Genomic DNA, 27,959 nt, shown 5'->3' on the forward strand with positions numbered 1-27,959 from the left:
GTGTATCGCACTAGCTCGAGGGAGGGGTAGATCGTCTGCAGCCCCGGCTGCAGGAATCTTCCTGCAATCATGCAAGTGAAAGAATCTCATTAGCTTGACTAGCCTAACTTTATATCTCGCTAGAATGCAGTCTGGATCTGGTGGAATGTCATCACGGATAAAGTGGTGGAGCATTCACTTCTATGGGTGGAAATGTACCTCATTAACAGTATCAATTTTAATTAGCCTATGATTTAGGGTCATTACAATTTATTTCTTTTTAAAAAATTAATTTAATTATTAATTAAATCGATCTTAATCTTAGATACCAAAAAAATACACTTGGTGTGGTCCAATGGTGCCACGTCAGCTTCCACAACTTAGTGTGTTTGCTCCTCGTGATGCACGTGCCAATCTGAGTTTCAAGTTAGGTTCTATTATAGTCTCTCTCTCTCTCTCTCTCTCTCTCTCTCTCTCGTGTGTTTGTGTGTACAACTTCGGCCCGTTTAAGCCCAGCCCATAACGCCCAATGTAACCAGTAACCAGTTCTAGTCGTCTCCTACCGCGTTGCGGATTTTGGTTCCAACCCCAAAACAGGAGCAATCTCTACTTCTGCTGTAAGTTACTAAATAAGATTCCGGGGTACATTCTTCTACCAAAATTTCGTCAATTCCTATCTCTTGGAACAACCGCATGGATCAAGAACACCAAGATCCGTCCGGCGATCTCGTCGCCGGCGAGGCCGACGCCGTGGAGCTCGTCCTATTCCACGTCAACGCGTGCTACGTTTATTTGGTACCGCTTCTCCCCCTTAATCTCACCTCCCGTCGAAGTCAATCCGTTTGATTAAACGATCGCTTTCTGTGTTTGGTTGGTTCTGAACAGATCCCGCCGCGGAAGACTGCCGCCTCTTACAGGTTTCCTATTTTTGCATCTCTTTCTTCTCTCTGGATCTATTACTGATGCTTGCAGTGCAGAACAAATCCGATGTTGAAGAATAACTTAGCATTGTTTTGTATTCGTACTACTGAGTATTTTGCGACTATAGTTGATAGCTCTTAAGTTCATTAGTTTCTCTCACGAAGTTGCAGAATTGGATACTCTGGAAGCAATTCTTGCAGTCTAGAAGGGTTCTGGAATTTGTGGATTTTATTGGAGCCAGAATTGTCAAATGCATTCCATAATTGGATGGTCTTATCTAGCCCTTACTTGAGTGACACAAAGTTTTACTGAATCACTCATGTACTGCTCGCATTATATCAACAGGGGGCACATCTATTATCTAACGAAAATAACAAACACGGAGAGCTTGTTAGGCTAGAGATTTTATTGTGTATTTTAGTGCCGTATAGATTTTTTGTTATTATTAGTCTTCATTAGATTCCCTCCGCTCCTGTCTTCATGCTCAATCGTGACGCTATTTTGGGAATTTGGTCCCATGAATTGCAATTGCTTGTGGATAAAATTGAAAAATCGAAGTTAGTTAATATCTGAACACTTATTATCTTTTCTATTAGTTTGTTCTGTGCTCAAGAGTATTAACTCTTAACAATCATGCATCCTTGCAGCTACCTGTAGACCACTTTATGTGCTGTTTAACTTCACTTATTTTCTTTTATTAAATTATCTAGAATAATTTTCCTGTCTTTAGCAATTAATACTTGCTTGCTCAGAAGACTGATAAACCCCTGGCTAATTTTACTTGTCTGATATACATACATCTAAGTAGCAGTCTCATCGGAAACAACTAGCTAAAAAGATATGAAATGCTCTTTGATTTCTAGGGCTGATGAATGGAATGTCAACAAATGGGTATGGGAAGGGGCACTAAGAGTTGTTAGCAAGGGGGAAGAATGCATTATTAGACTGGAAGATAGCAAAACAGGTGTTGCCGTCTTTTAGTTAAAACCATCAAATTAAATATTAGTACTATTTACTGATGCTTATACTTGTCAATACATTAATCGTCCATCTATCCATCTAACTCAGGGGAGTTATATGCTAGAGCATTTCTAAGAGATGGAGAGCCACACCCAGTGGAAGCTGTAATAGATAGCAGCAGGTTTGTCCTTTTTCACTACTATATTTAACGATGTTGTAAATGCATTTAAATTCATCTTTTTGGTGTTCACTTATATCACTCTCTGCAGATGTTGCTGCATATGCAAGCGAGTTTTTGATAATTTGTTGATGTATACAGTACTACTATTTTTTGAGTCTATTAGATTGGTTCCTGAATTATAATTATTTTATTTATTTTTTAGATACTTTGTGCTTCGGATTGAGGAGAACATTGGTAAGCTTCTTTATGCTTTATTTAGTGTATGCTTCTTCTTCAGAATTGTGACTTTTACTGAAACCTTTTGTATATTGTTGTTTGTTCGTAAATGCAATTAATGTGAAATCGGTAGCAATTTACCTTTTTCTTTGGACATATTGTTATCTTTTATATATTAATCTTGAGGTGATTAGAAACATCAGTATATTAAGATGAAAATTTTTCTATATGCAGATGGTCGTCAACGGCATGCTTTTATAGGTATAGGTTTCCGAGAAAGACCTCAAGCATATGACTTTCAAGCTGCTCTTCATGATCATATGAAGTATCCTTTTGTATAATCTTACTGTCCCCTAATTTCTTATGATACGTAAAGCGGCTATTCTTATCAAATTTCTAACAATAAATACTTGGGAATTGGTCTAGTTTACATTGCAGACTCCAGTCACTCAGACCTACATGGTTGACCAGAAGTGAAAATTAATGCCAAATTATATCTTAATGTTGAAAAATCTGGAGTACAAAGAAAATAGTTTGATTTTGGCCACGTGAATTTAGTCCGAAGCTTAATAATAATTATTGGAAGATGAGGTAAGTATTTATTTGACCTGCATATGCTAAAGACTTATACAACTTGATTAGTTCAGCTTTTTCTGGGAGGATGTGTTCTTACTACAGTGGACAAGTGGTCAAACCTCTTGCTGCCTTACATCCATCCTTAAAGATATCTGAACAAAAAGAAGACTGCTGAAGAGATGGAACAACATTATCAGACGACATCATCTGTTGATTATAGTCTAAAGGAAGGGGAAACTCTGGTTCTCCAACTGAAAAATGTAAGTTTCCTTCTGATCCTAACCAGTGTGTTGAAATTCGTTGGACTCATATTGTTAAATGCTCTTGTTATATATGTTTAGCCACATCTTATCCCCAAAAGGTTTGTGCAATTAACAAAGTCTCTGCTGGATCTTTTAGTATACAATTTAAGAAACTATGTTTCACCACATAAAAAAGATACTTGTTTGAGTGCTTATTGATATGATATTCAGATTGGCAATCGATGTGCTAATTCTGACTTAGTATTCCATCCATTTGGATGATCTAATGAAACTAAATAGAGATAATCCAAAAAATTCTCTGTAGTGCCATGTGTATACAACACACTTTTGGCGCCTTCAGCAATTCCCTTGATCATGACATTCAACAATTTTCTATCTCCATCTCTAACTTTGTTGTTCTTCTCATTATTACGATAATGTTGGAACCTAGGAATGCTTGGTGCAGCTACACACCAAACCATTAGGAATACATTTTAAAGCAATTTAACTACTGCATAGTCATTGATTTATGCATAAGCTAAGCCTAATAAATTTGGCCTCGAATTAATTCTCCAAATTTCTTTGATTTGCTTTTACATTCATAACGGCATGTGCATATTTTATCCAGTAACCATGTTGACTGAACACACTTTTATGCAGAAAGGAGGTCATCGAGTGAAATCAGCATTCTTTGAGCAAGGCCTGAACAATCTTTCATTGGATGAGAAAGAAAACACAAAAGATACTAAAATCTGCCTAAAACCTCCGCCGCCGCCGCCTGCGCCCCTTTCTCCTGTTAGCTCTATTCAGAGATCTCCAACTTTCTCACCACGAGCTTCCGTAGGGGTTGGCAGTTTGCAAGGTGGAGAAACCTTTGCAATCAAAGAACCATTATCAACAGCAGAGAAGAATGATCAGGGGAATGCGGAAGATGATTTTGGAGATTTTCAGGCAGCTGATTGAATTACTTCTGTGTACATTATTTTCGTTTTCTTTTTTTGGGTACATCCACACTGAAATATGCTACTTCAGTTGATGCATTATGAACTTTTAGTCACACCAGTATACATATGCTCTAGTTATGTATGTTCGTGGCCTTTCCAATGAATTGTAAGAGTTGATCTCTTTTATAAACATACGTCACTGTCTGCATCGCCTATTACAGTATTAGATAAGTTTAGTAGCGAAGGGTAGATCACCGTATATGCCTGATGGTACAGAGTATATGATTCGAGGTGGTTATTGTCTTGGTGGGTATTCGATATTCCATTTAGTTCTGTTTCAGTTTTGGTTCTTTTTAATTTCGTGGGCTATTGAAATCCAGATTTTATGTCGTTTTGCTTTCTATGAACTTGCTTTTGTCGTGGGAGTATTTGTGATTTCTATTGAGTTATCTCGAAGACCTCCAAAGAATTTAATTGGGTGCTCCTTATTTAAAATAATACTCGCAATTTGCAAAATGTGTTTTACTTCCGTTTTTATATTTGGGAGATTAACCATTAGGTCTCTTAAATCTTTGTCTATTTCAATATAGACTCCCTTATTTATCTACTTGTTTATTATGACATATTAACCTTAATTATAGAAAATGTCTTGTCATTTAGTCATTCATTCGATTTTTCTGTTTAAAAAATGATATGAGTGTCATGTAATTAATTTTATGCTCTTGATGAACTATCTTACTTTATTTGAGAAAGTAGAGAAAGTAAAATTAAAGAATAAATAATTAGTTAAAATACTTTTTATTCACACGGCCGGGGTTGAAATCAATGTATATAAAAAAAGTACGAGAGGTGCATAAAAATGAGCAATAATTTAGAGGATCAGTGTAATTATCTCAAAATAAAATGCACCCCCAAGTCCAATAGACAGCTCGATTCGGGCCAGACTAAGCCCGGCTCATTTCCTAGCCCGAAAGCCCAACTTGTTCCCCAGTCCAAAGCCCGACCCCAAAAATGCAAGTAAACTGCAATAAGCTTCAATTGTTCTGGAGGAACAACACACCGCGGCTAATCCTCCTCAACCTTTTCTCCCCCACTCCCCGAGCGGCGAGGAACAGACGATAAACCCATCCTCTCTCTCTCTCCGGCATCTCCTTCCATAGCTCGTAAGTGTATTCTCCCATCTTTACTTGCTCTTCGAGATGTTAGCATACCATTCTTGGGCATTTCCACAGTAAAACGAAGGGAAAAATAAAGAAAAAGAACAGAAGATTCACGAACGTTATGCTCTCTTATATCCATCGCTGTTAGTACTACAACAGTTACGATCTTGATGTTACTGCAAATATATCAGCCGTTGTTGCTCTACTGCCTAATTTTGTACTACTTTATTCTTCAGGAAGTTGCGAGCCGTGTTGTTGATGGATTAGCTTATACTTGAATATGGAGGGCTTCTATATTTGCGGAGGTTTTAGGTAATACCAGAATTTAGCATTTTCGTTTTTCCAACAATGGTTCTCTGAATGGTCGACATATGACTCTTGGGTGTGATGTTTTGTTCTTCTTTAGTTCAATCTGCAGTTTTTTATATTCTAATATGGATAATTGGTTATGTACTGGCGTTTTCACGCCAGGAGATGCGCGTCTTCTGTATCCGTCTACCATGCCGCCAGTACTTCTCGGCAAATTTTGATGCACACCAAGCATAGAATATACTATGAACGAGGACCGGGTCGGAAAATTTATCGAGTGGTTTGTTTAAGGAATGCGTCTCGATTTTCCATTCTCACACATTCCTTCTCAGAAAAGATAATTGGAGGAGAATTTGAACATGCGATAAATGACGAATCTTTTGGTATTTGTCGTCCCCTGTTGGATATGAAGTTATCGCAGAGCAAAAGGGGAACAAAGATTCTAGTACATGAAGACCAACAATTCCTAGTACATGATTTAGATAATAGTCCTTATGATTCTGCAAAGAGCGCTGTAGATATGCCTAACAAGGAAATTGAAAGGAGGCGGAAAATTGGAGTAGCAAACAAAGGTAAGATACCCTGGAACAAAGGCAGGAAACACAGTGAAGGTATGATCTGGCTATATTTTTTGCGTTTACTTTTAAAATGTAAGTTTATCTCTAAATGATGATGGTTATTATTGTTTAAAAAATAGAGACGCGAGAGCGCATCAGAAAAAGAACTATCGAAGCGTTGAGTGACCCAAAGGTGATGTCATGTAAGAAATCATTACATGCTCTTCTTCTGTGGATGCTGATGCTCTATTTGGTAATATTATGTCTCTGCCAAGTAGAAATTTTGATGATATTTTGTTTTCCTTTTCTCATTTCAGGTTAGGAAGAAAATGCTGGGATCACCTCGTTGTCATAGGTATGTACTAAAAGATTCGGAGAAAATGTCTTTGATGCCTCTAGATGCATAGCTAACTATAGAGTGCTGGAATTCATTACCAAGTTAACCTCAATATCCGTGCAGCGACCAAAGTAAAGCAAAAATAAGTTCTGCCCTGAGAAATATCTGGAAAGAGCGCCTCAAGTGTAAGAGGTCACAGGAGAATTGCTATATGATGTGGGCAAGAAGTGTTGCAGAAGCAGCCAAAGAAGGTGGTCATGGACAGCAGGTGCTAGATTGGGATAGCTATGAGAAGATTAAGGTTGATATGATATCTCAACTTCTCCAGAGAGCAGCTGATGTATCAAGGTCAAAACAAATTGAAAAGCTAAGGGCAGAGAGACTGGCAAAGATTAGAGCAGAAAATGCAGCAAAGAATGCTCATCGGACGAATGAGAAAGAACAGAAGCCACAATGTAAAAGAATAAATGCATTGTCACGAAAAAAGACGGAGGATGAGAAAAAAAGGATTGCCCTTACTAAGAGTTTGAAACTTAAGGAGCGACTCACTAAGGTAATTGATTATATGATTAACTTGTAGTCTAGAATACCATTATTTGCCAGTTTGTCATTGTTTTTCCTTCCCCTGTCTAAGACAACAGGATTCTTTTTCCTCGGCTTCATATAGATAGGACACTTTTCTAGCCTTTAAATTTGCTGATTATTATCTCCAAAATTATTTTTTGTGGAGGTCAGAGATCTGCATCTCCTCTTTCCATGCCAATCACCGCCTTCTGCAGGATGAACATCATTGTCTTCTACAAGGATGTGATTGGCATGAGAAGAAAAGTCGATGTCCGATATCCTCATAGGTTGCTGGCTCTTTAGAACAAAGCTAGTTTCTGAATTTTTTTTCTCTATCTTGTCTTCTGAGTCTCTGACCTTCATTTTAAGTTTTCATGGCACATGTGGGAAGTGAAGTTCATTTTTACTTTGCTAATATATCCAAATTCTGCGTTTGACGAGATTTTCTCTTTCATATTTGTATTTTGGTGGTGAAAGTTCCACCATCGCAAAAAACAGCTGGAGAGATTAATCAGTTTCAAGGAGATGACAATTGACCCTAAGCAAGCGATCGACGAGTCCGACATGGAGATTGTCATGGCTGAGGGAGCCTCACTTACTGACCAAATTCAAGCAGTTGAAAGCAGAAAATTGAAGATCTCAGCTGAGGGTATTCCAGCATCTGTATCAATTGATAATTCTAGGGACAGCAAATAATCGACCTTCTAAATTTACTCGCATTTACTGCAGACAATCGAAGTGCAGTAGCCGGACAAACCAGCTGATACTCTCTTTAGTCTAATTGCTGATGTGCACTATTAATATTTCTCTTCAGTTAATTTGAGGCTTCTTTTCTCTTTGTATACATATATATAATGTAACACTTCCTGGTTTGCAGAAGTGTTATTGGTACTGGAGATGCTTTTGTTATCGATATCTAAGGCAGTCTGCAAACTTCCCAACAACTATTCTCAACTTTTTCTTCAGCTTTATGTTCATGCATGCTTAATACCAGTTTAAAGGCATCATACAATCATTTTCTAGCCTTGTTTTCACAAGTATTGCAGCATGTTCTTTCCATTCGGAATTAAGCCAAATATCTTGAAATAGCTTTTGCCATATAATTCATCCAGAACCGAGGTAAATAAGAACTCCATTATATTGAATCAATCTAAGGAGGCACAATTATTATGACAACATAAGCATAATATCACCGTTACAAGCAAATCAACATGGGAAAGATAGCGAAGTCTTGAATACGTCTAGGCCAACTTCATCATTTCCTCTTGGAAGACTGCCGAGTGCTGCTCTTCCACGCAGCGCAGCATCAACCTAATCCCCTGCTTCGGAAGAGGCGGCTTGAGATAGATTGCCGAAGCCACAATGTTGACGTCATCGTTCAACGTGAACACGTAGTTGGGCTCCCCCCACCCAAAGTCAACCTCATTGAACCCAACTCTACTCCAGTCCGACACGGTCAACGTACCGTAATCTAATGGCACGTTGTAGTGATTGTCCTTGGCACCTCCATTCATCCAATCCACAAACTTAGTGGTCAACGCTTCTTTCGCATCTCTGATCAAACCCACAATCTCAACAAGTGAAGCATTCTTGATCTCGTCACTGCTCCTTGTGATCCCTACGGGGTACACACAGTTTCCGTAATAACCTTCCACCGAGGGTAGCACATCATGCAGCAAATGCCGAGTGCTCGCCGCAAAACCGAGGCGGACTTCGGCATCCGGCGCTAAGTTGATCGCGCGCGCACGGCACCGCCAGATCACCGCCGTCACCACATCGAAGGTCGAGCATTTTTGGCCCGTTTCGGTGGCAAATTGGTTCTTGATGTTGTCGATGCTGTTTAGGGAGATCTCGATGACTATCGTCTCGAATTTGAAGGCGGTGAACGACGGCGGCGGGCCTCGGGGAAGCTTGGGCGGGTTGGGGATGGATTCTCTAGACCAAACTGGCTCAATAGAGGGCTTTGGGAGGCCCCTCGCCATCTCTCCAACTGCCTTCAGGAACTGGGCTGCTCCCTGCCCATCGAAGACCAGGTGGCTGAAGCAAATGCCAACGGTAAATCCTCCACAGGTGAATTCGGTGACCTGGGTTCAGATCGCGAAGGGTGTGGGATCATCAGAGCAATCGCAGATTAAAATAAATAAACAGGAGTGAAAAATCCAAACTTCTCTGCGACAAGTACTCTCGGATTAAACTGGATCTTGAACTGGAATAAGCCATCGGAAGAAGAGATCCGGATAGGATGAAGCTAACCTGAGCCATAAGAATAACGTCCTCGAGATTTTCCTCCGGCGGAGGTCTAGGGAGCAGCTCCTCCTTAGGGATCATTAGAGGCCGCTCGAGCTGGTTGACATCTCGGAGGCTGCAATTGGCGGCGGCCTCCACGAACCAAATCCCCTGACCCGTGCACTCCACCTCGGGCTCGCCCGGATTAGGCTCGACGATCTTACCGCCCACCGGGTAGTACGGGACCAGGGCGTCGGCGAAGGCCTTCTTTATAATTGGCGCCGGATCCTGGCCGTGCCCGAACACTTGTATGAAGTCAACTGAGACGCGCACCGCCGCTGTCTTGTCGATGGAGGATAGGGGGAGGTGGCCGTGAGGGGTCGAGGATGCCGGGGTTACGATTACCGGCGGGGATTTGGTCACGGAGTAGGCCATGGCGATGGTGGTCGTGGTCGTAGTGATGAGATTATGGAAGCTTTTTGGGGGGATTGTGGAGGTGGGCTCGGTTGGTGGATGGCGTTTAATAGGGAGGAGCTTCGCTTACAAATTTTGTCAACTTGCTTTGAATTGTATTTAAAAAAATATATTATTCACAGTGATTGTTTATCCACGTAGGAGTGTAAGAACTCTCCCAGGACACATCATACATGGCGGAGGAGGAGGGGTAGAGACTCAGAGACCACGTTCGTCGACGTTTACGAAAATTAATTGGTGGGTTGGTGGGTGCGTACCGAAAATTGAACCCGTACCCGCTATAATTTGTACGCTGGTTGCTGAGAAAGCTCCTCGTCCAGGAATGGGAATTATATCTCAAATTATTATTGGATGATTATAATTGTCTCTGTTTGATGTTTCCAAAGATTATTAAAACTATGGAAATTTGGATTCACAAGTTTTACCAAAGTTGCGTAGATTGTTCAAATAATAAAGATACATGTAATTAAATAAAACAAAAGAAATGAAGGTTGGAAGAAAAATATAGGAGGAGAGTTTATTTTCCATGACACTATTTAGGATGACTGTATAAGACTCGGCACTGCAGTATGTAATATTGAATTTAGATAAAATAAATAAAAAGAGATATGGAAGATGATTAGAGATCCGCGACAAAGCAAACACATCTAATAAAATAAATTCAAGCACTACACACATGCATCCACAAAAAACCTATGAGTAAAGTATGACGGCTATCCACGATAATAGGGCGGGAAACTGAGGGGACGAGGAAGGTGGCACAAGGGGCGACATAGCATCATCTGATGGTGGTGGGGGCCAAAGAGGAGGAGCGAGGAAGGGAGTCCTCAGATCATAGAGCTTAACGACAAGGGATGGATGCAAGCTTGAGGGCTGAGCAAACTGGTCGAGCAAGCGAACTCAAAGTACTGCCTGCAGCAACACTAGGGAGGAAGGGACAGAGACAAGGATAACAGTATCGAGAGGAGAAAGAGTTAGCTGAAGTAAAATAAGAACCAAGGAGATAGTGAGATCAATGATGCCAATAAAAATTTAGCCGAACTCTAAATTAAGCTCTATCACTATAAAAACACGATAACCCGATGACCTAAGAGTGGCCACAACGAGATAAACTAAAAGAGAGAAGAGAAAGACGAGATGAGCATAAACGAGAAAAAGAAAGAGAGATAAGAGAAAATTAAAAATTACAATTACGCCACAAGAAAGGAGGGGGAAAAGTCTGACAGAGGAACCCTAACAGAGCTGCCTGTATCTTTGTTACAGGCGTGGGCATTGAATTGGTTCACTGGAAAGTGGAAAGCACTCCAATTGCACATGGCTGTCTCAATCGAAGCGTGGCAATACAATCACATTGACCATAAGTTTTGGTAGCTGATAAGATCCTTCTTAATGAGGACTTATTAACGGACAATTTTATAGGATAGCTATCATATCATATACCCACTTCTTTTTAATTGTCGTAAACTTTTTTCGACAAGAGATATTATTATTCTGTTACATGTTCTGCAGGAACTACCGGATCCAGCCAGAATTCAATTTCTAATGTAGTTATTTTATTATTAATGGATAATACATACAGACTATTTGAACTATTCTTTATTTTTATACTTCTCTCTTTTTTTTTCTCTGAAAATAATTAAGTAGTTCCTAGAAGGCTAAAATTGATTATGCAATATTAATATGTTAATTTTTAGGAAAAAAAATCTAATAAATAATTAGCGAAAGAGATTTTTTTTTCAAAGATTTTTTATACTTAGAAGTTAGTGTGCCAAATAAATAAATAAATAAATAAAGAGGCTTATTAGGTAGTCTAAGTGTAATTATTTTTCTATTATTAATTTGCCACAGGAATAAGCTTGTCAGGTTTCTCTCCAATCCTACCCACTCCACTCCGCACGAATGGCAGCCGCCGCATCCTCTGCTCCTTCCCTCTCTTCTCTCCACCCTCATTCTAAAACCCTAAAAGCCGCACCTAAAACCCTAGCCGTTGGCTTGAGATTCTCCTCTTCATCCTCCTCCAAGTCTTTACGGCATCTCCTCTATGCTGCGTCGCAGGCGGACGGAGGTCCGCGAGGCGGCGGTGCCGTCGGAGCTCGGATGGTCTCCGCACCTTCCATCGGTAAGACGTTGCCCGTGCTTGACTTCGAGACCTCCGTCTTCAAGAAGGAGAAGATTACCTTGGCTGGCAACGACGAGGTTTTGTTCAAAATCCCGATTTTTATCTTTTCATTATGTATTTGTTTGGTTTTTTCTTAACGTGTTCTAAACGTATGTGCATTTTTACCTTTCGGTATTATTAGTTCATTGTTAGAGGTGGGAGGGATCTATTCCATCTATTGCCGGATGCGTTCAAGGGAATCAAGCAGATTGGTGTGATCGGATGGGGCTCCCAGGTGATAAAAGTTTATTCTTTTCGCCATTATCTTCTATTTTTTATAGTATTTTTTTGTTAATTGTGACAAAAGTTTTTCTTTTCTTTTTTGTTCCATGGTTTGTTTTGTTGGTGTTAATTGAAAGCATGCCAAGACAACCGGTAGCATGTCTCTTCTAGGTGTAGTTCTGTTTTGCCGCTTTGGTCGCTGATTATTTAGAACCACGCCCTCTTTGACAGCAATCGTTTTAGGCCGGGCTCAACTTGACTTCAGAAGTAGAGCGTTTTTTTTCGAGTGATTAGATCACTTGCTTGCTTGTGTTAAACTTATTAGATGGCTTTCTTAATAACAAAATGTTTGGTGCAATGAATCCTAATATTGATTTTGGGCAGTAAGAAGAGTTGAGAATTCTCATAAGATTTGTCAATCTCCACGCTTTAAATCAGTGGACATGGTTTACGGTTTTTGTTAATTGAACAAGTGGATTGTTTTATGTGAACCAAATGGCTTATCACCAATGAAGGCTATCTAAGAAGAGATTGAAAACTAATCTTGTATATATCCCTCAATGATTGTGCATGATATGGAGTATTTTGTTCATTTTCTGCAGCAACCAGGTACGCCATCAAGGTTGCATTTTTTTTCTGGCTATGCAATAAATTTATTAGATCTGACAAACTAACTTGCCCATCTCTCTTGGAGTTCTAACGGTAGAATGACAACATTTCTTTCTTATCTTCATTCAAGTCAAATGTCATTCCTCTAGGTTTCTCTGTCAACTGCCATTCATTCAACTATCTTTCTATGAATTAGCATGAAATATTTTCAGAGTAAAACTTTCTTTTGTTCTTCCTGCCTTTCAGAAGCTGATGTTTTGATTATTCACCTGGTTGATATGTTAATGCTTAAAGTTCTTTTGGTTTCTTTTTAAGGGTCCTGCTCAAGCACAAAATTTAAGGGATTCACTCGCCGAGGCAAAATCAGACATTGTTGTGAAGGTTAGGCTTCTTCATGTATTCTATTCTTTTGATTTAGATGGCAGCTTTGTTCAGAAGGATTTGCTCAATTGTTATATGAGAATCAGCTTACAAGTGCTTACCACAAACATCACTGCAGCTCATGGCATTAACTGATGAACTAATTCTGGATTTTATAAAAGAATACAATCTAAAAATAAAAAATAAAAAAAACCTGATGCATCCCAGATTGGTCCAAGATTCTGGTTTTTGGTTCTGGAGTGCTCTATCCTGGCCTTAGTCTGGCTTTGAACTTGACCATGCAGATTTGTTGTGTTGGCCTAGTTCACTATAACTTTAGGTTTAGTACCTATTGCGACATGTTACTGTACATATGCTAACAAATATTGATTTAGGAACAGAGAGCAGATGATGAAGTTTTTGCTTTTTATGTGATTAGTCACATGATACTGTTTCTGTGTTTCAGATATAATGTTCTCTTTTCTTGTCGAGACTAAGAAACTCATTTGATCTCCCCACTCTTTACAGTAGATGTACTGTTTTTCCTTGGCATACACTTCTTTCTTATATAAATTTTGAACAAATAGAGACCTTCATTTGATTCTCTGTTCTTTCAAGCATTTACTTAGTTCTATCTTAATATGCCAATGCTATGATGTTTGTATTTGCAGATTGGTCTTAGGAAAGGTTCTCATTCTTTTAATGAAGCACGTGCTGCTGGATTTACAGAAGAAAATGGAACCTTGGGGGATATCTGGGAGATAGTTCCAGGAAGTGATCTTTTATTATTGTTGATATCAGATGCTGCACAGGTTGGCTGTTCTGCAGACTGCATATATATATTGTGCTTCCCCTCATTCTTTGGTTCAATCTGTTATTGTCTATTATATGATTATATCACATTGCAAGAGTATCTGAACTCTAGCTTTCGTGCTTTATTTAGGCAGACAACTATGAGAAAATATTCTCTCATATGAAACCAAACAGCATTTTGGGTTTGTCGCATGGATTTCTTCTTGGACATTTGCAGTCTCATGGCCTTGATTTCCCCAAAAATATCAATGTGATTGCAGTTTGCCCCAAGGGAATGGGCCCATCAGTTAGAAGGCTATACGTTCAGGGAAAAGAGATTAATGGTGCTGGGATCAATTCCAGTTTTGCTGTTCACCAGGTATGATTGAAGTTATTGAAATTGTACCACTTTAAGCAAATTATTTTTATATTAGATTATAATAGGTGGAAAAAATATCGATATTTCATGTTTTCTTTGTCAAGTGGATGTCCAGGAATGATGTTTGATCATTTCAATTTGTATCAATAGGATGTTGATGGCAGAGCTACAGATGTTGCTCTGGGATGGTCTGTTGCTCTGGGATCTCCCTTCACATTTGCCACTACACTAGAGCAGGAGTATAAGAGTGACATCTTTGGGGAGCGGGGTAAGCCTAGCAGCCTGTTCTATGTTTTGTTTGAATATACAGTTTTTCTAACTCTTTACTTGTTTTTAGGCATTTTACTTGGTGCTGTGCATGGAATTGTGGAAGCCTTGTTTAGAAGGTACACTGAGAATGGAATGAGTGAAGAGCTGGCTTACAACAACACAGTGGAGTGCATCACAGGAATCATTTCAAGAACTATATCAACAAAGGTTACTGAAGATGAGATCTTTTTTAAGGTATATCTAGTGGAATTCACTCACTGAAGTGAATCATGTTTAACAGGGCATGCTTGCGGTGTACAACTCTTTGACAGAGGAGGGAAAGAGGGACTTTCATGCTGCTTATAGTGCAGCTTTCTATCCATGCATGGATATATTATATGAGTGTTACGAAGATGTTGCCTGTGGAAGTGAAATTCGCAGTGTTGTGTTGGCTGGAAGAAGATTTTATGTAAGCTCCCAACTTTTCCTTTGATTTACTATCAAAATTAATCTGAATCTGGTGGGATACTGACGACAGCTTTCTAAGTGTCTGTAATTCTGTTATTGGGGAACCTATATGACTTCTGATTTCCAAACATGTGATTCCTCTATAGTTTTCTCTCAGACAAACAGAAAGGAAGTAAAATGTTAATATCTTTGTTTTCTTCCTTTAATTTTGTTTCCTCTTGACAGGAAAAGGAAGGGCTTCCTGCTTTTCCAATGGGTAAGATTGATCAGACACGAATGTGGAAAGTTGGTGAGTCAGTACGTGCAACCCGGCCTGAGGGTGACTTAGGCCCCTTATATCCCTTTACTGCTGGAGTTTATGTGGCACTAATGATGGCTCAGGTATTGTGTTCCCTCCTTTCATCTTTAGATGTATCTTCTGCAAATCTGAAGTTATTTAAACCTTTCTTTTGTGAACTATATGCAGATTGAGGTCCTAAGAAAGAAGGGCCATTCTTACTCTGAGATCATTAATGAGAGTGTAATTGAGTCGGTTGATTCCTTAAATCCTTTCATGCATGCCCGTGGGGTGTCATTCATGGTGGACAACTGTTCCACGACAGCACGACTTGGATCAAGAAAGTGGGCACCACGTTTTGATTACATTCTCACTCAGCAAGCATTCGTGGCTATTGACAAGAATTCCCCAATTAATCAGGACCTCCTCAGCAATTTCTTCTCTGACCCAGTTCACAAAGCCATCGAAGTTTGTGCCGAGCTGAGGCCAACGGTTGATATATCAGTGCCTCCTGATGCCGATTTCGTGCGCCCAGAACTGCGACAATCTAGCAATTAGACAGGTTAAAATTTTAGACGCTCTGAAGCTATTGGTCTTTAGACTCTGTTTTAAGAATAAAATGGTGCTTAACCACTCATTTGGTACTTCATTTATTTACATTTTACATCAGTGCAATACAAGTCCAACCAAACTAAACAGACAGGTTAAAAAAATTTATTCGTTTCCTTTTTACGTACTTATTATGGATGTAAGGTGGTAATCAAATCCAGTAAGGATATTTTTGCTACTTTTCCCCAATGGGCCAAAATTTGTTCCTCGTTCTTCCCTTTCAGAAAAGAAGAAACTGGTCATATTCTTACAACCATTACATCACTCTGTTGTGGTACAGAGTGATGTCCAGTTATCTGCAGTGATCACCTGCACCATTGGTGTAACAGAATAGACTGGCACATGGTAACACAGTTAAAAGAAAGAGATAAGATGATGGATAGAGCCCAACTCATCCATTAAGGAATCAGCCATGCAATAGGAAGGTGGGGGGGCCTTCCTTTCCTCTGTAATTAGAGGTCAGATCTCTATATACAACCAGAAGAGCAATAAGTGAACCCAAAGCCCATCCTTTTCATGCAGCATGCATTCTGATAGTATCTTTTGGCAGCATTCTTAATCAAGAACCCCACAGTTACTATCACCTTGGATTGATTGAAAATCTTTTTAAGAGTGAGGTTATTAAACCTTCATGGCATGAGGAGTAAAAGCCAAGCATTAGAGAGGCAGTCATAGGACAGAGTGGCAAACTATGAAAACAGAGCCTCATCCTTATACACAACATATATATATCCATAATATTATTGAGAGAGACGTCCGTCTTCTCCTCTTCCATCGTAGAACACAACTTTACTTTCACGTGACTCCACGCCAACCCATGAACTCTGGAGATTCCCTGCTAAGGGGAAAAAAAAAAAATGAAGTCATTAAGCATTTATGAAGATAGATAAGTTGTTGTAGATATTATCATAGGAATTTATTATAGTTCCTGCATTGTTCCTAAACAATGACACTTTCTGAGTAACAGAGCTAAAGCTTTTAGTCCCATTACAATAAACTTATAGACCTTATCAAAAAGAAGCAGCCCTCTTTTGCCCAAAAGAAAGGATTAGTACTGTAGTGAGAATTTAAGGAAGGTACAAATCACACCAATGGCTGCAAAGAAATCCAAGAAACTCTCATTCCTAGTAAGAACTAAGAAAACTCACAGCGACTGCAGGCACTAGAAAAGTTCACAGGATCTGACAAAAACCACATGGGCTTCTGCACAAAACTCTTCTCTTTTAGCGTTCTAAACTTTTTCTTTAAAAAAAAAAACCATTTATGAAGTACATAGCTCAATATCTACCAAACATTACTGTTCACAGATTTAACTAATGGTAGATAGCAACCATAACAATTAACAACATCATATATATGTATATCTGCAAGCACATGCTTATTGCCATCTTCTCAATAACATAGCCATATTGTATATAATATATAAGGACCACCTTTTAACTTCTCTCTTCTTCTTCTCCTGTCCTCTCTCCATGGTCTTTACTACATCATAGCTAGTAATGGCCACTTTTTGGTTGGATGCATTTACTCAATGGTGCTCAACATATGTAGACAATCTTAGGTTTCAAAAAACTTGCGAAAAAAAAAAGAAGTTTGAAAAGAGAGAAGAAGAGTGACGCCCACATGTATTTTGTCCATCAAATTTTGTACTGGATTGCAGGCATTGATTACTTATTCCAGTCCAAGATCATACATTGCTCAAAGGAATCCAAAGCAAAGTGCAGAAGTCCATTATTATTCCATCCTGCAAATTTGACCAGAAATATATGTTATTATATGAGAAGAAAGCACTATGTCTCCTTGAAACAAATCATTATATGACAATCTTATGCCCAGTATACAAGTAAGTATAATACAGTGATGATTGACTGAAATCTATGTGCTGTTTGTCTCACAGCACACAGACATGTACTCTATACTCAAGAATACAACCCATAGTAGATATATAATATGCATGCATATTAACATATACCTAGAGATTTAGTATATTTGCACGTGCATTAATAATGCTTAGTAATTAAAACCACAAATGATGATGAAGGCCCTAATTAGGGAACAGAGTTGAGGATATCAAGTAGACAGAGGAAGATGGAGAAAGATTAAGTATTTAACTAATGTTAGTCTCTCCTATTAAACGATTATTTACAGTTTATTAGGTCGATTTTAATTTGCCCCTATGCATTTTAAACTTAAGCACTTAATTTTTTTTCGGTATGAATACTTAATTACCGTCCATAAAAATCAATAGAATTTAACGATGGAGAGATAATTTGATTATTTAGCAATTTGCTTTGGTTATTTGTATCGTTACCCTGAGAAGTTAACCAATACTTGAGTTTGAAGTACTATGTATAAACCGATATCGGATCAAATAATAAGGGATTAAGATTTCATTTGCCCTATAATTATGATAAAAAAATTACTATTTTTCCACCACAATCATTAGTCAAAGTTTAGGTCCACTGTGTCCACTAATGGCATGCATTATTTTCTACCATCATCGTCAGCCGTGGGGGGTGAATGGAATCACATTTTAAACCTGAACACTGGCAACAAATCCGAGAGCATGCCATGTCCCTAATCAAGCGTACGAAGACTGATGGGATCGCCGACCATCGTGCCTCGAGATTCGCGAAGTTGAGATTGATGGGATTATTAAGTCTCGGCCCATCTCTCCTAGGTGGGCTTTGGTGCTAGAGCCCATCTTAATTATGCTAAGTTCACCACTTATTTATTTAAATTATTCTAGCATAGTTATAAATTATTCTTTAATATGATATTGCCAAAATGATAAAAATGATACAAAATAGAAATTTTGTGGAGTAATTTAATTTTATGCAAAACTAAAGGAGCAAATTGTAAATTTACTATAATAAATATAATTCTTCGTCCCCGAGCTAAGTAGCTATGAGAACTAGGGTGGTCCTTGTCTCATAGTGAACAGTTCTTATAAATAATGATTCAATAATTTATTGGGTAGAATTTTTTTTTCACCGATGTGGGCCTCAGTAAATTAATATTTATTGAAATTGACTAAACTCCAAAACTTAATACAAAAAAAAAAATCTATTTTGAATATATAATTTTCTCGTAAAGATGAAAGAGAAATGGACATAATAATTCTCATCCGAGCTTAATTATACCTCAGATGAGAAAAATATATTCTAAAAAAAAATTAAAGTATCGTAATTTTGCGTTGCGTTATTTATTTAAGTAATAAATAGGTGGTGTTGCAATCAACAAAAATAAAAGACTTAATTTTATTGCTTAGTTTTTTTTTTGTTTAATATTGCATAACTTTGTGTTAATTTATTTATATTGATTGTATAATTAGTTTTTAAGGAAGAACTCATTAAGTACTATGGATAAAGATATAGTTAGGATGATCATTTTAAATATGGATAATGTCACGAGATATATATTTCGATAATACGTAGTATAAAAGATCTAAACCTTTTTTTTTTATAAAAATAATAATAGGATGGCTTTTAAGTTAGGCAAAGGATAAGTTGGTAATGATGATCACTGTTCCGTTACGCAACGATCATACGGACATCCTTACGCCGTTCAATGCCGCCGTTAACTGCTGAGCTGGAGGGATGAGCCAGCTGGCACAGCATACCACACATGGCCAGCTGCCCCTCTCGCGAGGGCGTTCGAAATACTAGATCACCCCTCCCCGTTACTAAAGGCGAAGGTTATTTACGTACATGTACCGAGCAAGTCCTGGGAATTGTGGTATTAAATGAGGTCATTTGGGTCATTTTGCGATGTCCCCAGAATTTTCCCTTATTAGCTTCTCGCTTGCGTTTGGAGATCTCCTCTCGAGCCGAAACGAGGAGTGAAGGATGGATAACAAATCGAACGTAAACTGGGAATAAAATCGGAGGCAATGGGAAGAAAAACGAGAGCTTTAATTAGTAAAACTAAGGAAACACACGTCAGCTTGATGCAATAACCGGGTTGTGATTGGATCTTGATTTATACTCCAAACTTCGCTCCGTGAGAGAGAAAGGAAACAAATCCATAGAGAAGAGAGAGAAGACGACGAGATCTCTTGTGAAGAGAGGGGAGAGAGAGAGAGAGAGTGAGTGACGGGGTGGGGTGGGGGGGGGGATGCAAGAGTAAGCTTATTATTTTGTTTCCTTCCACTCGCCTCCACTTCTCTTTTTCCTCTCTTCGCACTTCTCCATTTCTACCTGCCAGAGGGAAATCTTGCTCCGTTATCCCATTATATATCCAAAGTTGCGAACTTGATCTCATTGAAAGGGTTCTTACACAGATCTAAACGGAACCCAAAAAGCGTTTTGGTCCCAGATGTCGCATTCCATCGATTCAAACGGCAATGCCCACGACTCCCTTTTGGGTTCCGAGCTCGACCCAGATCGATTCCGCTCGTCTCTAAGCTTAGAGGTCGACAAGCCCGATTCAAAGCTCTTTCCCAATCTGGGCTCGCCCATCTCTCCTCTTCTTCCCCGCCCGAGCAACACCAACACCAGCAGCAGCTCCAGCTCCTCTGGCTCCTTCACCGGCAAGCCCCTCTGCAATGCCGCTGCGGCAGCAGCGGGAAACCGGAGCCACTCCGGGGAGCTCTCTGCTTCCGCTGAGAGCAGCCCAAACGCTGCCGATACCCAAAAGGTGAGACCTTTGCACCGGCGCACCGGCTCTGGTTCTATGATCTATTCAGGGAGTAGTGGTGGCGGAGGTGGTGGCAATAGCACGGCGAGCTCTCCAGTGAGCAATGTGCTTCCGGCGGGCAATATATGCCCCTCGGGGAGGATTGGGAAGGTGGGCATGATGCCTCGGAACTCACCGAGGAGCGACGTGCTCGGATCCGGGACGGGGAATTATGGCCATGGGAGTATAATGCGAGGTGGGGTGGCTTCCGATTCGGGGAATTCCGGGAAAATGCCGGTGGCCGTGGGGGTGAGAAATGTGGCGATGAGTGTAAACAATCTCCAGGAGGTTACAAAGGCCGGGAATGAGCATTACAAGAAGGGGAAGTATGTAGAGGCCTTGAGGTTTTACGACAGGGCAGTGACGATGTGCCCGGAGAATGCTTCCTGCCGGAGTAACCGGGCGGCCGCGTTGATAGGGGTGGGAAGATTAGGGGAGGCGGTGAAGGAGTGCGAGGAGGCTGTCCGGCTCGATCCGACGAATGGCCGGGCTCATCACAAACTGGCTTCTTTGAATCTTAGGTGAGGTCAATGATACCATCAAATTCATCAAAGTTCCTCTTCTTCTTCTCCTCTTCTTCTTCTTCTTCTTCTTCTTCTTCTTGTTTGTACTTGTCTTTGCTGGTTGAAAGATTTGATCTTTGTGAATAGTAAATTCCTATGGTGATCTCTGTGATCTTTAGTTAATAGTATGCTATGAGATGATAGAGTGACATCTTTGTTCACATCTATGCCTTGTAGTTGAAGTGAGCTATGTTTAGTTATTTGATAAATTTTCCTTGTATCACTGCATCTGCGTTCTTCATTGGCTATTGTTTGGCGTTTAGTAACTTTGCAATCATCTATATCTTTCGATTGTTCTTTTCGCATGACATTGTGTGAAATTTTCCCTTTATAGGTTAGGATTGGTTGAGAACGCAAGGAGGCACTTCTTCTTAGCTGGATCAGGGCAGCTGCCGGATCCTGCTGCGTGGCAGAAGCTGCAAGAGGTGGAGAGGCATTTGGCGAGGTGTGCCGATGCCAGGAGGATAGGCGATTGGAAGGGTGCACTGAGGGAAGCTGATGCTACCATTGCTTCAGGAGCAGACTCTTCTCCTATGGTAAAACTATTTCAATCCATAGTCTGTAGTCATATGGATTATTCTTTTGTCAGCTATAGATTAAAGAAGTCCTACTCACTTGCAATTAATCTGCAGCTCCATGCTTCGAAAGCAGAAGCACTCCTCCGTCTCCATAAGCTTGATGAGGCTGACTCAAGTTTATCGTTTGCCCCAAGATTGGAGAGTTCATTTTTGTCTTCCTTGTCGACCAAGTTCTTTGGTATGCTATCAAACTCCTACGTCTACATTGTTCAAGCTCGAGTTGATATGGCATTGGGAAGGTAAAACAAAAAAAAATTAGAATTTTTATTATTATTTTGATATTGTAACAAATCTTAGGTGACTGAGGATTGAAGGCGGATATCGCAGGTTTGAGAGAGCAGTTGCAGCAGCGGAGAAGGCCAGGCAGCTAGATCCTGGAAACATGGAGGTGGCAATGGTGGTGAACAATGTGAGATTGGTCGCAACGGCTCGAGCTCAGGGAAATGAATTCTTTAAATCTGGAAGATTTGCAGAAGCATGTATAGCTTACGGAGAAGGACTCAAGTATGATCCCTTGAATCCTGTCCTCAATTGCAACAGAGCAGCATGTCAGTCCAAGCTGGGACAGTGGGAAAAATCTGTTGAAGACTGTAATGAAGCACTCAGAATCCAACCCAGTTACATGAAGGCCCTTTTAAGACGAGCTGCCTCCAATTTCAAGGTAAAGAATCTCTCTTATCAACTACAATACCTACATTTTTATCAATGGACATTGTTGTAACTGGTGCGGCTTCTCTTGATCCTTTTCTTCAACTACTCAATAGCTTGAGCGATGGGCTGAATGCGTGCAAGATTATGAGGTTCTCAGGAAGGAGCTTCCAGGAGACACCGAGGTGTCTGAAGCCTTATTCCATGCTCAGCTCGCATTGAAGACATCTCGTGGCGAGGAAGTTGCTAATATGAAATTTGGTGGTGAGGTGGAGAATGTTACTAGTTTGGAACAACTAGAAGCAGCAATATCTTTGCCTGGTGAGGTTTCCTTTTCTGTTGTTAATCGCGTATTTTTTAATTTGGTCATGCTATTTGCTCCTCGCTCTTAAGCTCCTTTCTTGTGTTAATCTAGTTGCTTCTTACGCTTATAGATTAAGAAAGTTTTGTCGATCCGGTTTTAATTTGTTATATCTAAAAGCACTCTTATAGTCTTATCAATGATATATCTTTCCATGTTTGCGTTTGTTTCTGTGATGATTTAGCGATGTATGCTGCTAATTTTGCAGGTGTTTCCATTGTGTATTTTATGGCAACTTTTAACCCACAATGCACCCAGATTACCCCATTTGTGGATGCCCTGTGCAACCAATACCCATCAGCAAATTTCCTTAAGGCAAGTAGTAATCTTCTTTGCAAGTATGATTCCTTTCTAAAGAATCACCTTTTCTGTTCTTAACTTTGTTGTTTGTTCAAACAATAGGTCAATATCAATCAGACTCCTATTGTCGCCAAATCAGAGAACGTAAGGATTGTCCCAACATTCAAGATCTACAAGAACAGGATGAAGGTGAAGGAGATGATCTGCCCCAACCAGCAGGTCTTAGAGTACTCAGTGAGGCATTACAGTCTCTGACGTCAACAGTTGAATCCACACTATCATTTTTCATACATATCAGATCCGGTAGTCTACGGGCTACATTTACAATTCTTTGACCCGAACATGAGCCAGATCGAGAGGGAAATATCTCAATTCTTTCTGTTTCCATTCCTTTGTTTACTCTTCCCATTTTGTTCGATGTTCGCACACTTTATTCATTCTTTTCCTCTCTCGCTCTCCATTCATTTCAACTATTTCTCGCCCCTCCTCCGATTCCCTCATTTAATCAGTCATTTTCTTCGCTCCAATTTTATAGCAACACATTATACCTTCTGCACTCGAGGCTTGTCAGTAGTATTTTGATGTAGTTCAGAGAGAGAGAGAGAGAGAGAGAGAGATTGCATGTATATACCTTATACCAAACATCAAAAGCCATTGGGGAAGATTGGTTATGTGGTGGTAGCAAGCAAACTTCTATATGAGTTAGATACCGGGTTTAGAGAGAAATTTGTCAAATTGCTGCTGCTAGTGTTTACTCTGATATACATGCTACAAATTTATTTTATGAATAAGAACTCAAAATTCTTTCTCCTGTTACTGCATCTAAGATTTGTCCACTAGACTCTGGATGTGGTTGTTGGGTGCATTCATTGCTGTGAAAAGACCATCTCCTTTGTCAGTTCTCTCCTTCCAAATTTTCACAACTCTGTTAGCAATGTTCTTATACACTGACAGCAAAAGAAGTCAAAAATAAAAGGACTATTGGTGGGGTTACATGGAAAGTATACTTCTGTATCATTGTGGCTTCTTATGATCTTTCTTTTTCTATTCCTTTAAGCGGCTGTTTGGTTTGGTGGAAATAGTGAGATTCAATGTCAAAGGTGGGATAAATTTTTAAATAGTAAATTAAAATTGATAAAAAAAAATTTCAAAACTATCTCATCCACTTATTCCAAAATGTTAGTGACTAATTCACCCTTGTTTATTTTATGTACTACTTATAGTGTGTTAAATTATAGTTTAAATTTAGATTGAAGTAATATATTAGAATATATTCATAGTGAATAAGTGCTCTCTAGCGTCGGTTCCAACTTTGATAATAAATACTAATGTAGACATAATTAAGCACATTTACAAACTGCATGAAAGTTGAAACCTTTCATAAATTCATAATTAAGAGGAGGAGGAGACAAAGGCATGGCCCTCTTGGGGACATCCAACTAACTTCGAATCCAAAACCATGGAAGCCAGCTTGGAGAGAAGACTTTTTAGTACCCAAAAAAAAAAAAAGTCATAGTAGAAGAAAGAGCCCCAAGATTTGTTTCTTTTTAGTCAGGAGAGGAGAAGAGCCTTCTCTTTTTATTATTTCTTCTCTCATTTTAATTCCTCCACCACTCTACTTGTGTCCTAGTTATGTCGGCAGGGATCCAACCCGTGACCATTGGAGACCCCACCACCTCCAAAATGATATGAGACCCATGAAGTCTTCTTCCTCTTTGAGATCGATTTCAGAGAGAGAGAGGGAGAGGATTTGAAGCTTTGGATGCATGGAATTTAATGGAAGTAGAAAAGTTTTGAGGAGTAGTAGTGGGAGTGGCATCCAACCCGTGACCCCACCCTCTCCCCCTTTGGTGCACCATTATGGAAGGGAGGGGTGGATCATCCATTTTTCCTACTTGCCAACTGTCTCTCAAAGTATTTGCTCACCTTTTCATCTCATTAACAAGACCTTAATAATGTTTATCCACTATGAGGTTTATGGTAGCTAAAGTTTATTAACAAGATAGGGAAACTACATTTTACTACGCCGACTTAGTTAGGTCTAAATTTATTTCATTTCCTATAATTTTATTTTATATTACTTTGATCCTTTATAATTATAGTTTAATTGAAAATACTATCTTTTTGTAACATTTGATTAGTCTACTGGTCGAATTTTAAGATACTTCTTAGAGATAAAATTATAGTTAATTAGATGAGCTTTACAATGCATCAAAAATAATATTTATTAGATTTATTTTTTTCATCCGTAATCTGATCAGTATTACTTTAAATACGTTAAAAAATTTATCAATTATTGACCACTTTATCTTTAGCAAGTATCTTCAAATTTGACATATAGATTAATTAAATATGAAAAATATAATGATTTCAGTATGAATATAAATTATAAGGAAGTACACTAACATAAATAAAATTATAGAGGATGAAGTGAACTAAGGCCTAATCACATAAAGTTAAAAATATAATTTATCTTAAGAAGAATATTTTGTAATATGATGCCCTTTTATTAATCAACAATAGTCAATTACCATAGTCTAATTGAGTCTCAGTCTGTGCGCATGAACGATGGAAAGTAATGTATATATATAGTTTAGACTTATTGTAGCCCATTTTTCAAAAGATCAATAAAAACTAGTCTTTCTCTGTAGTGATTTTATCTAAAGGCATACAATTAGCTTTGACATTAATTAAGAAAAATAAATAATGGTTTTAGAGAGCTCCAAACTGGCCATATCCTCTAAAATATACCAACCCTACATATAGGGGTAGTCTAATATAATGTTCTAGAGAAGAACTTCCATATATGTGCTTGGATTACCTTCCAAGCAGCCAAATCTTCCTATATCTCTTCCACAATCTGTTCCTCTTTGTCCTACTAAGGTACCCTAATTTCAAAGGAAGGTAGCATGAAACCCTAGCTAAGGTCTACATTAGTGTACAAATCGGCAATGGGATCCATAAAAGAAAGAAATGATTATTACTAGGTCAAGCAAACAGTCCCATCCTAACTCTTCCTTTTGGGGCCCAAAAGATTATTAGGTAAGGTAGGCCGGCAAATTAATTAGCTTAAGATTGGTTTAAGGGCCATGGATTGGAGGGAGACATGGCCCTTTCAAGACAAATTGTGGTTGTCCAACATTAGAGCAATTAGGGTAGTGTCCAAAATTATAGGGCATTTGTTTAGTTATATAGGCCCTAGCAACTTGTTTTGGTCCAAGTTGGTAACAGTAGTGGAAATTAATTATGGGTGCTGTCTCCTAAGTTTTCTTACACTGAAAATCTGAAAATATTATTAGTGCTGCCGTATTCTATTTTTTATCATTCATGAGTCCGAAAATTAGATATGAGCTAAACAAAGAGTTAAGTCTCTCTAAATACAAAAGCACTTAAGCTTCACCGAACTTTTAACTACCTAATCTAGGCTTCAAGCTATATGCGTCGTCAAACAATTATTCTGAATCAAATGCCATCGAGACCTACTCCAAGCTACTGCGTTGTCAAGCTGTTCATCCAAGCTAACCGCACTGTTGAGTCATGTGCCGTTGTATTCTTTAAAATCTTATAATTGTCACTATTTTTTTAATTCTTTGAGAATTATCATCATGGTTAAATTTAAATGAATATTCCAACCAGATTATTATTAAGGTTAACTAACAAAAAAGAATAAGATGTAAAATATACTTGTACCTCTCATAAAGAATGTTTTTATCGTTGTACTATAGTAACATGATGATTTTCGGTGGAAGTTGCAATATTTTGAAAGTTTTAGTGGCAAATATGTAAAAATCCTTTAAGGGCTTCAGTGGCTTAGAAGTTACAAATGTAGGCCCAACTCGGCCCAAGTATAAATTCTAAGTAATGATAACAATCTACTGAGGCCCAAAGTTTTGTGCCCATATATATATCATAGGTTTTAAATAAATAACCAAAGTGCGACGTTATCCACCTAATTTAAGCAAAGGCCTCAACCGGAAAAGTCTTAGTAAACCCAGCAAGACTCTTGAATCGAATCTTCTCCGAGTCGTCGACGGCGATCTCTTTGACCGGCGGCCAAAGAAGCAGCTCCTTAGCCTTCACGCCCTTAAGCATCTTAATGCACTTGTTGTCCAAGTATCCATTGATCTCGGTATCATAGCTCACTAACTTACTTGCCATCTTAAAGTTGCGCTCCACCTTCTTCCTCTGGAATCTTGAGGATCCACATAAATCCGGTGACCCTCGCGAAGCCGACTTCGATCACGTCGGCGAGCGGCAGGAGGCCGAACTCTTCGACGAGGGCGAGGTCGAACTTTATGCCATCGTCGTGGCCTTTGCTTACGATGCTTGTTCCTTCTCGGCCATGGCTAGTCTATAAGGTAATTAAGGTTTGGATTAGTTGTGGTTTAAGGAACCGAGAGTTTATGATGGATGGTAGAGAGGGAAAAGTGTCTCTCTCCCTCTCTGCATTTCATGCAGATATATTATTTGTCGAATTAGAACTCAACCATCTAACGCGGAATATTCTTGTACATATATCTACGATATTATAAGGTTGCACTAACAAAAGAATGCAATTTAATCACTCAGAAGATCTAGAGAGAAAACGAATATAAACTTATTGGTTACTCTCGTAGCAACTCATTCAACTCAGCAATGGTTGGAACCTTTCTATCCCTCTCTTCTCTAATTACTCCATCCATAGATGATTTCCCACTCGCTTGTGTCTTCTGATCAGTTAACCCACTTGTGCTCTCAATCGTTGCAGTCTTCCCGGTGAGCTTCTGGACGATGGATTTGAAGCTCGTGGCATCCGTTTCGACGAACCTCGTCTCGATGATCTTAACCGTCACCGGCGGCTGTTGTTCGCCGGACATCGATCGTATGGAGTTGATATCGACCTCGCCTCTAATGTGATCACAAATGTGATCGAGTCCTTCGAGCTAGCCATATATAAACACCGTACGTGGCAGTTGTATTAAGGTAAGTTAAGTAGATGGTTTAGTAATAGACGTGACCAAGAATAGTCAAACGATTGGCCAGGGAAGGAACATCGGCCGATACCTTGTTGGTCAAAGATTTTG

At 39.2% G+C, this 27,959-nt stretch overlaps 5 protein-coding genes and 1 pseudogene across 8 annotated transcripts; 4 read left to right on the top strand and 2 right to left on the bottom strand.

Moving 5' to 3' along the window:
• The first annotated feature begins 519 nt into the window (after positions 1–519).
• On the top strand, positions 520–4,211 carry LOC140789268 (uncharacterized protein At1g03900). Its single transcript, XM_073138898.1, has 8 exons — positions 520–774; positions 865–896; positions 1,764–1,864; positions 1,969–2,041; positions 2,244–2,275; positions 2,492–2,582; positions 2,982–3,093; positions 3,736–4,211. Exons 1-8 carry the CDS (start codon positions 673–675, stop codon positions 4,036–4,038), a joined length of 846 nt encoding a protein of 281 aa, XP_072994999.1. The 5' UTR covers positions 520–672; the 3' UTR covers positions 4,039–4,211.
• Positions 4,212–5,057: 846 nt separating this feature from the next.
• Positions 5,058–7,890, top strand: LOC140789266 (uncharacterized). 4 transcript variants are annotated; one of them, XM_073138894.1, is made up of 7 exons: positions 5,058–5,182; positions 5,416–5,491; positions 5,651–6,099; positions 6,186–6,238; positions 6,363–6,400; positions 6,506–6,935; positions 7,424–7,890. In XM_073138894.1, the coding sequence occupies exons 2-7, from the start codon at positions 5,460–5,462 to the stop codon at positions 7,640–7,642; spliced, it is 1,221 nt and encodes a 406-aa protein (XP_072994995.1). In that variant the 5' UTR covers positions 5,058–5,182; positions 5,416–5,459; the 3' UTR covers positions 7,643–7,890. The 4 variants fall into 4 exon arrangements, with proteins under 4 accessions (XP_072994995.1, XP_072994998.1, XP_072994997.1 ...); XM_073138897.1 differs by having other exon boundaries at positions 5,078–5,182; positions 5,586–6,099; XM_073138896.1 differs by lacking the exon at positions 5,058–5,182 and adding an exon at positions 5,248–5,322.
• Positions 7,891–8,066: 176 nt separating this feature from the next.
• LOC140789265 (acyl transferase 9-like) lies at positions 8,067–9,766 on the bottom strand. Its single transcript, XM_073138893.1, has 2 exons — positions 9,200–9,766; positions 8,067–9,030 (listed from the first exon to the last, which is right to left on the bottom strand). Exons 1-2 carry the CDS (start codon positions 9,605–9,607, stop codon positions 8,188–8,190), a joined length of 1,251 nt encoding a protein of 416 aa, XP_072994994.1. The 5' UTR covers positions 9,608–9,766; the 3' UTR covers positions 8,067–8,187.
• A 1,710-nt stretch (positions 9,767–11,476) lies between these two features.
• LOC140788377 (ketol-acid reductoisomerase, chloroplastic-like) lies at positions 11,477–15,958 on the top strand. The gene is made up of 10 exons (XM_073137610.1): positions 11,477–11,842; positions 11,947–12,039; positions 12,951–13,016; positions 13,667–13,807; positions 13,939–14,166; positions 14,317–14,434; positions 14,504–14,643; positions 14,717–14,884; positions 15,109–15,264; positions 15,350–15,958. The coding sequence occupies exons 1-10, from the start codon at positions 11,546–11,548 to the stop codon at positions 15,716–15,718; spliced, it is 1,776 nt and encodes a 591-aa protein (XP_072993711.1). The 5' UTR covers positions 11,477–11,545; the 3' UTR covers positions 15,719–15,958.
• Positions 15,959–19,862: 3,904 nt separating this feature from the next.
• LOC140788376 (TPR repeat-containing thioredoxin TTL1-like) lies at positions 19,863–23,722 on the top strand. The gene is made up of 7 exons (XM_073137609.1): positions 19,863–20,967; positions 21,344–21,545; positions 21,642–21,826; positions 21,915–22,248; positions 22,352–22,556; positions 22,805–22,911; positions 22,999–23,722. Exons 1-7 carry the CDS (start codon positions 20,087–20,089, stop codon positions 23,149–23,151), a joined length of 2,067 nt encoding a protein of 688 aa, XP_072993710.1. The 5' UTR covers positions 19,863–20,086; the 3' UTR covers positions 23,152–23,722.
• A 3,020-nt stretch (positions 23,723–26,742) lies between these two features.
• Positions 26,743–27,752, bottom strand: LOC140789192 (uncharacterized; annotated as a pseudogene).
• Positions 27,753–27,959: the final 207 nt, after the last annotated feature.

The sequence above is a fragment of the Typha latifolia genome, chromosome 5 (genome assembly GCF_019914945.1).
Source record: "Typha latifolia isolate L0001 chromosome 5, TyphaL0001v2, whole genome shotgun sequence".
Lineage (NCBI taxonomy): Eukaryota > Viridiplantae > Streptophyta > Magnoliopsida > Poales > Typhaceae > Typha > Typha latifolia.

Excerpts from the sequence above, each read along its gene's own strand:
- LOC140789268 (XM_073138898.1), top strand. The coding sequence starts at position 673 with ATGGATCAAGAACACCAAGATCCGTCCGGCGATCTCGTCGCCGGCGAG. Across the intron at positions 775-864 it reads ACGCGTGCTACGTTTATTTG|ATCCCGCCGCGGAAGACTGC; the intron begins GTACCGCTTCTC and ends GGTTCTGAACAG. Across the intron at positions 3,094-3,735 it reads TGGTTCTCCAACTGAAAAAT|AAAGGAGGTCATCGAGTGAA; the intron begins GTAAGTTTCCTT and ends ACTTTTATGCAG.
- LOC140789266 (XM_073138894.1), top strand. The coding sequence starts at position 5,460 with ATGGAGGGCTTCTATATTTGCGGAGGTTTTAG. Across the intron at positions 6,100-6,185 it reads AGGCAGGAAACACAGTGAAG|AGACGCGAGAGCGCATCAGA; the intron begins GTATGATCTGGC and ends TTTAAAAAATAG. Across the intron at positions 6,936-7,423 it reads TTAAGGAGCGACTCACTAAG|TTCCACCATCGCAAAAAACA; the intron begins GTAATTGATTAT and ends TGGTGGTGAAAG.
- LOC140789265 (XM_073138893.1), bottom strand. The coding sequence starts at position 9,607 with ATGGCCTACTCCGTGACCAAATCCCCGCCGGTAATCGTAACCCCGGCA. Across the intron at positions 9,031-9,199 it reads ACGTTATTCTTATGGCTCAG|GTCACCGAATTCACCTGTGG; the intron begins GTTAGCTTCATC and ends ATCTGAACCCAG.
- LOC140788377 (XM_073137610.1), top strand. The coding sequence starts at position 11,546 with ATGGCAGCCGCCGCATCCTCTGCTCCTTCCCTCTCTTCTCTCCACCCT. Across the intron at positions 12,040-12,950 it reads TGATCGGATGGGGCTCCCAG|GGTCCTGCTCAAGCACAAAA; the intron begins GTGATAAAAGTT and ends TTTCTTTTTAAG. Across the intron at positions 14,435-14,503 it reads TGACATCTTTGGGGAGCGGG|GCATTTTACTTGGTGCTGTG; the intron begins GTAAGCCTAGCA and ends ACTTGTTTTTAG.
- LOC140788376 (XM_073137609.1), top strand. The coding sequence starts at position 20,087 with ATGTCGCATTCCATCGATTCAAACGGCAATGCCCACGACTCCCTTTTG. Across the intron at positions 21,827-21,914 it reads GTTGATATGGCATTGGGAAG|GTTTGAGAGAGCAGTTGCAG; the intron begins GTAAAACAAAAA and ends CGGATATCGCAG. Across the intron at positions 22,912-22,998 it reads CATCAGCAAATTTCCTTAAG|GTCAATATCAATCAGACTCC; the intron begins GCAAGTAGTAAT and ends TTCAAACAATAG.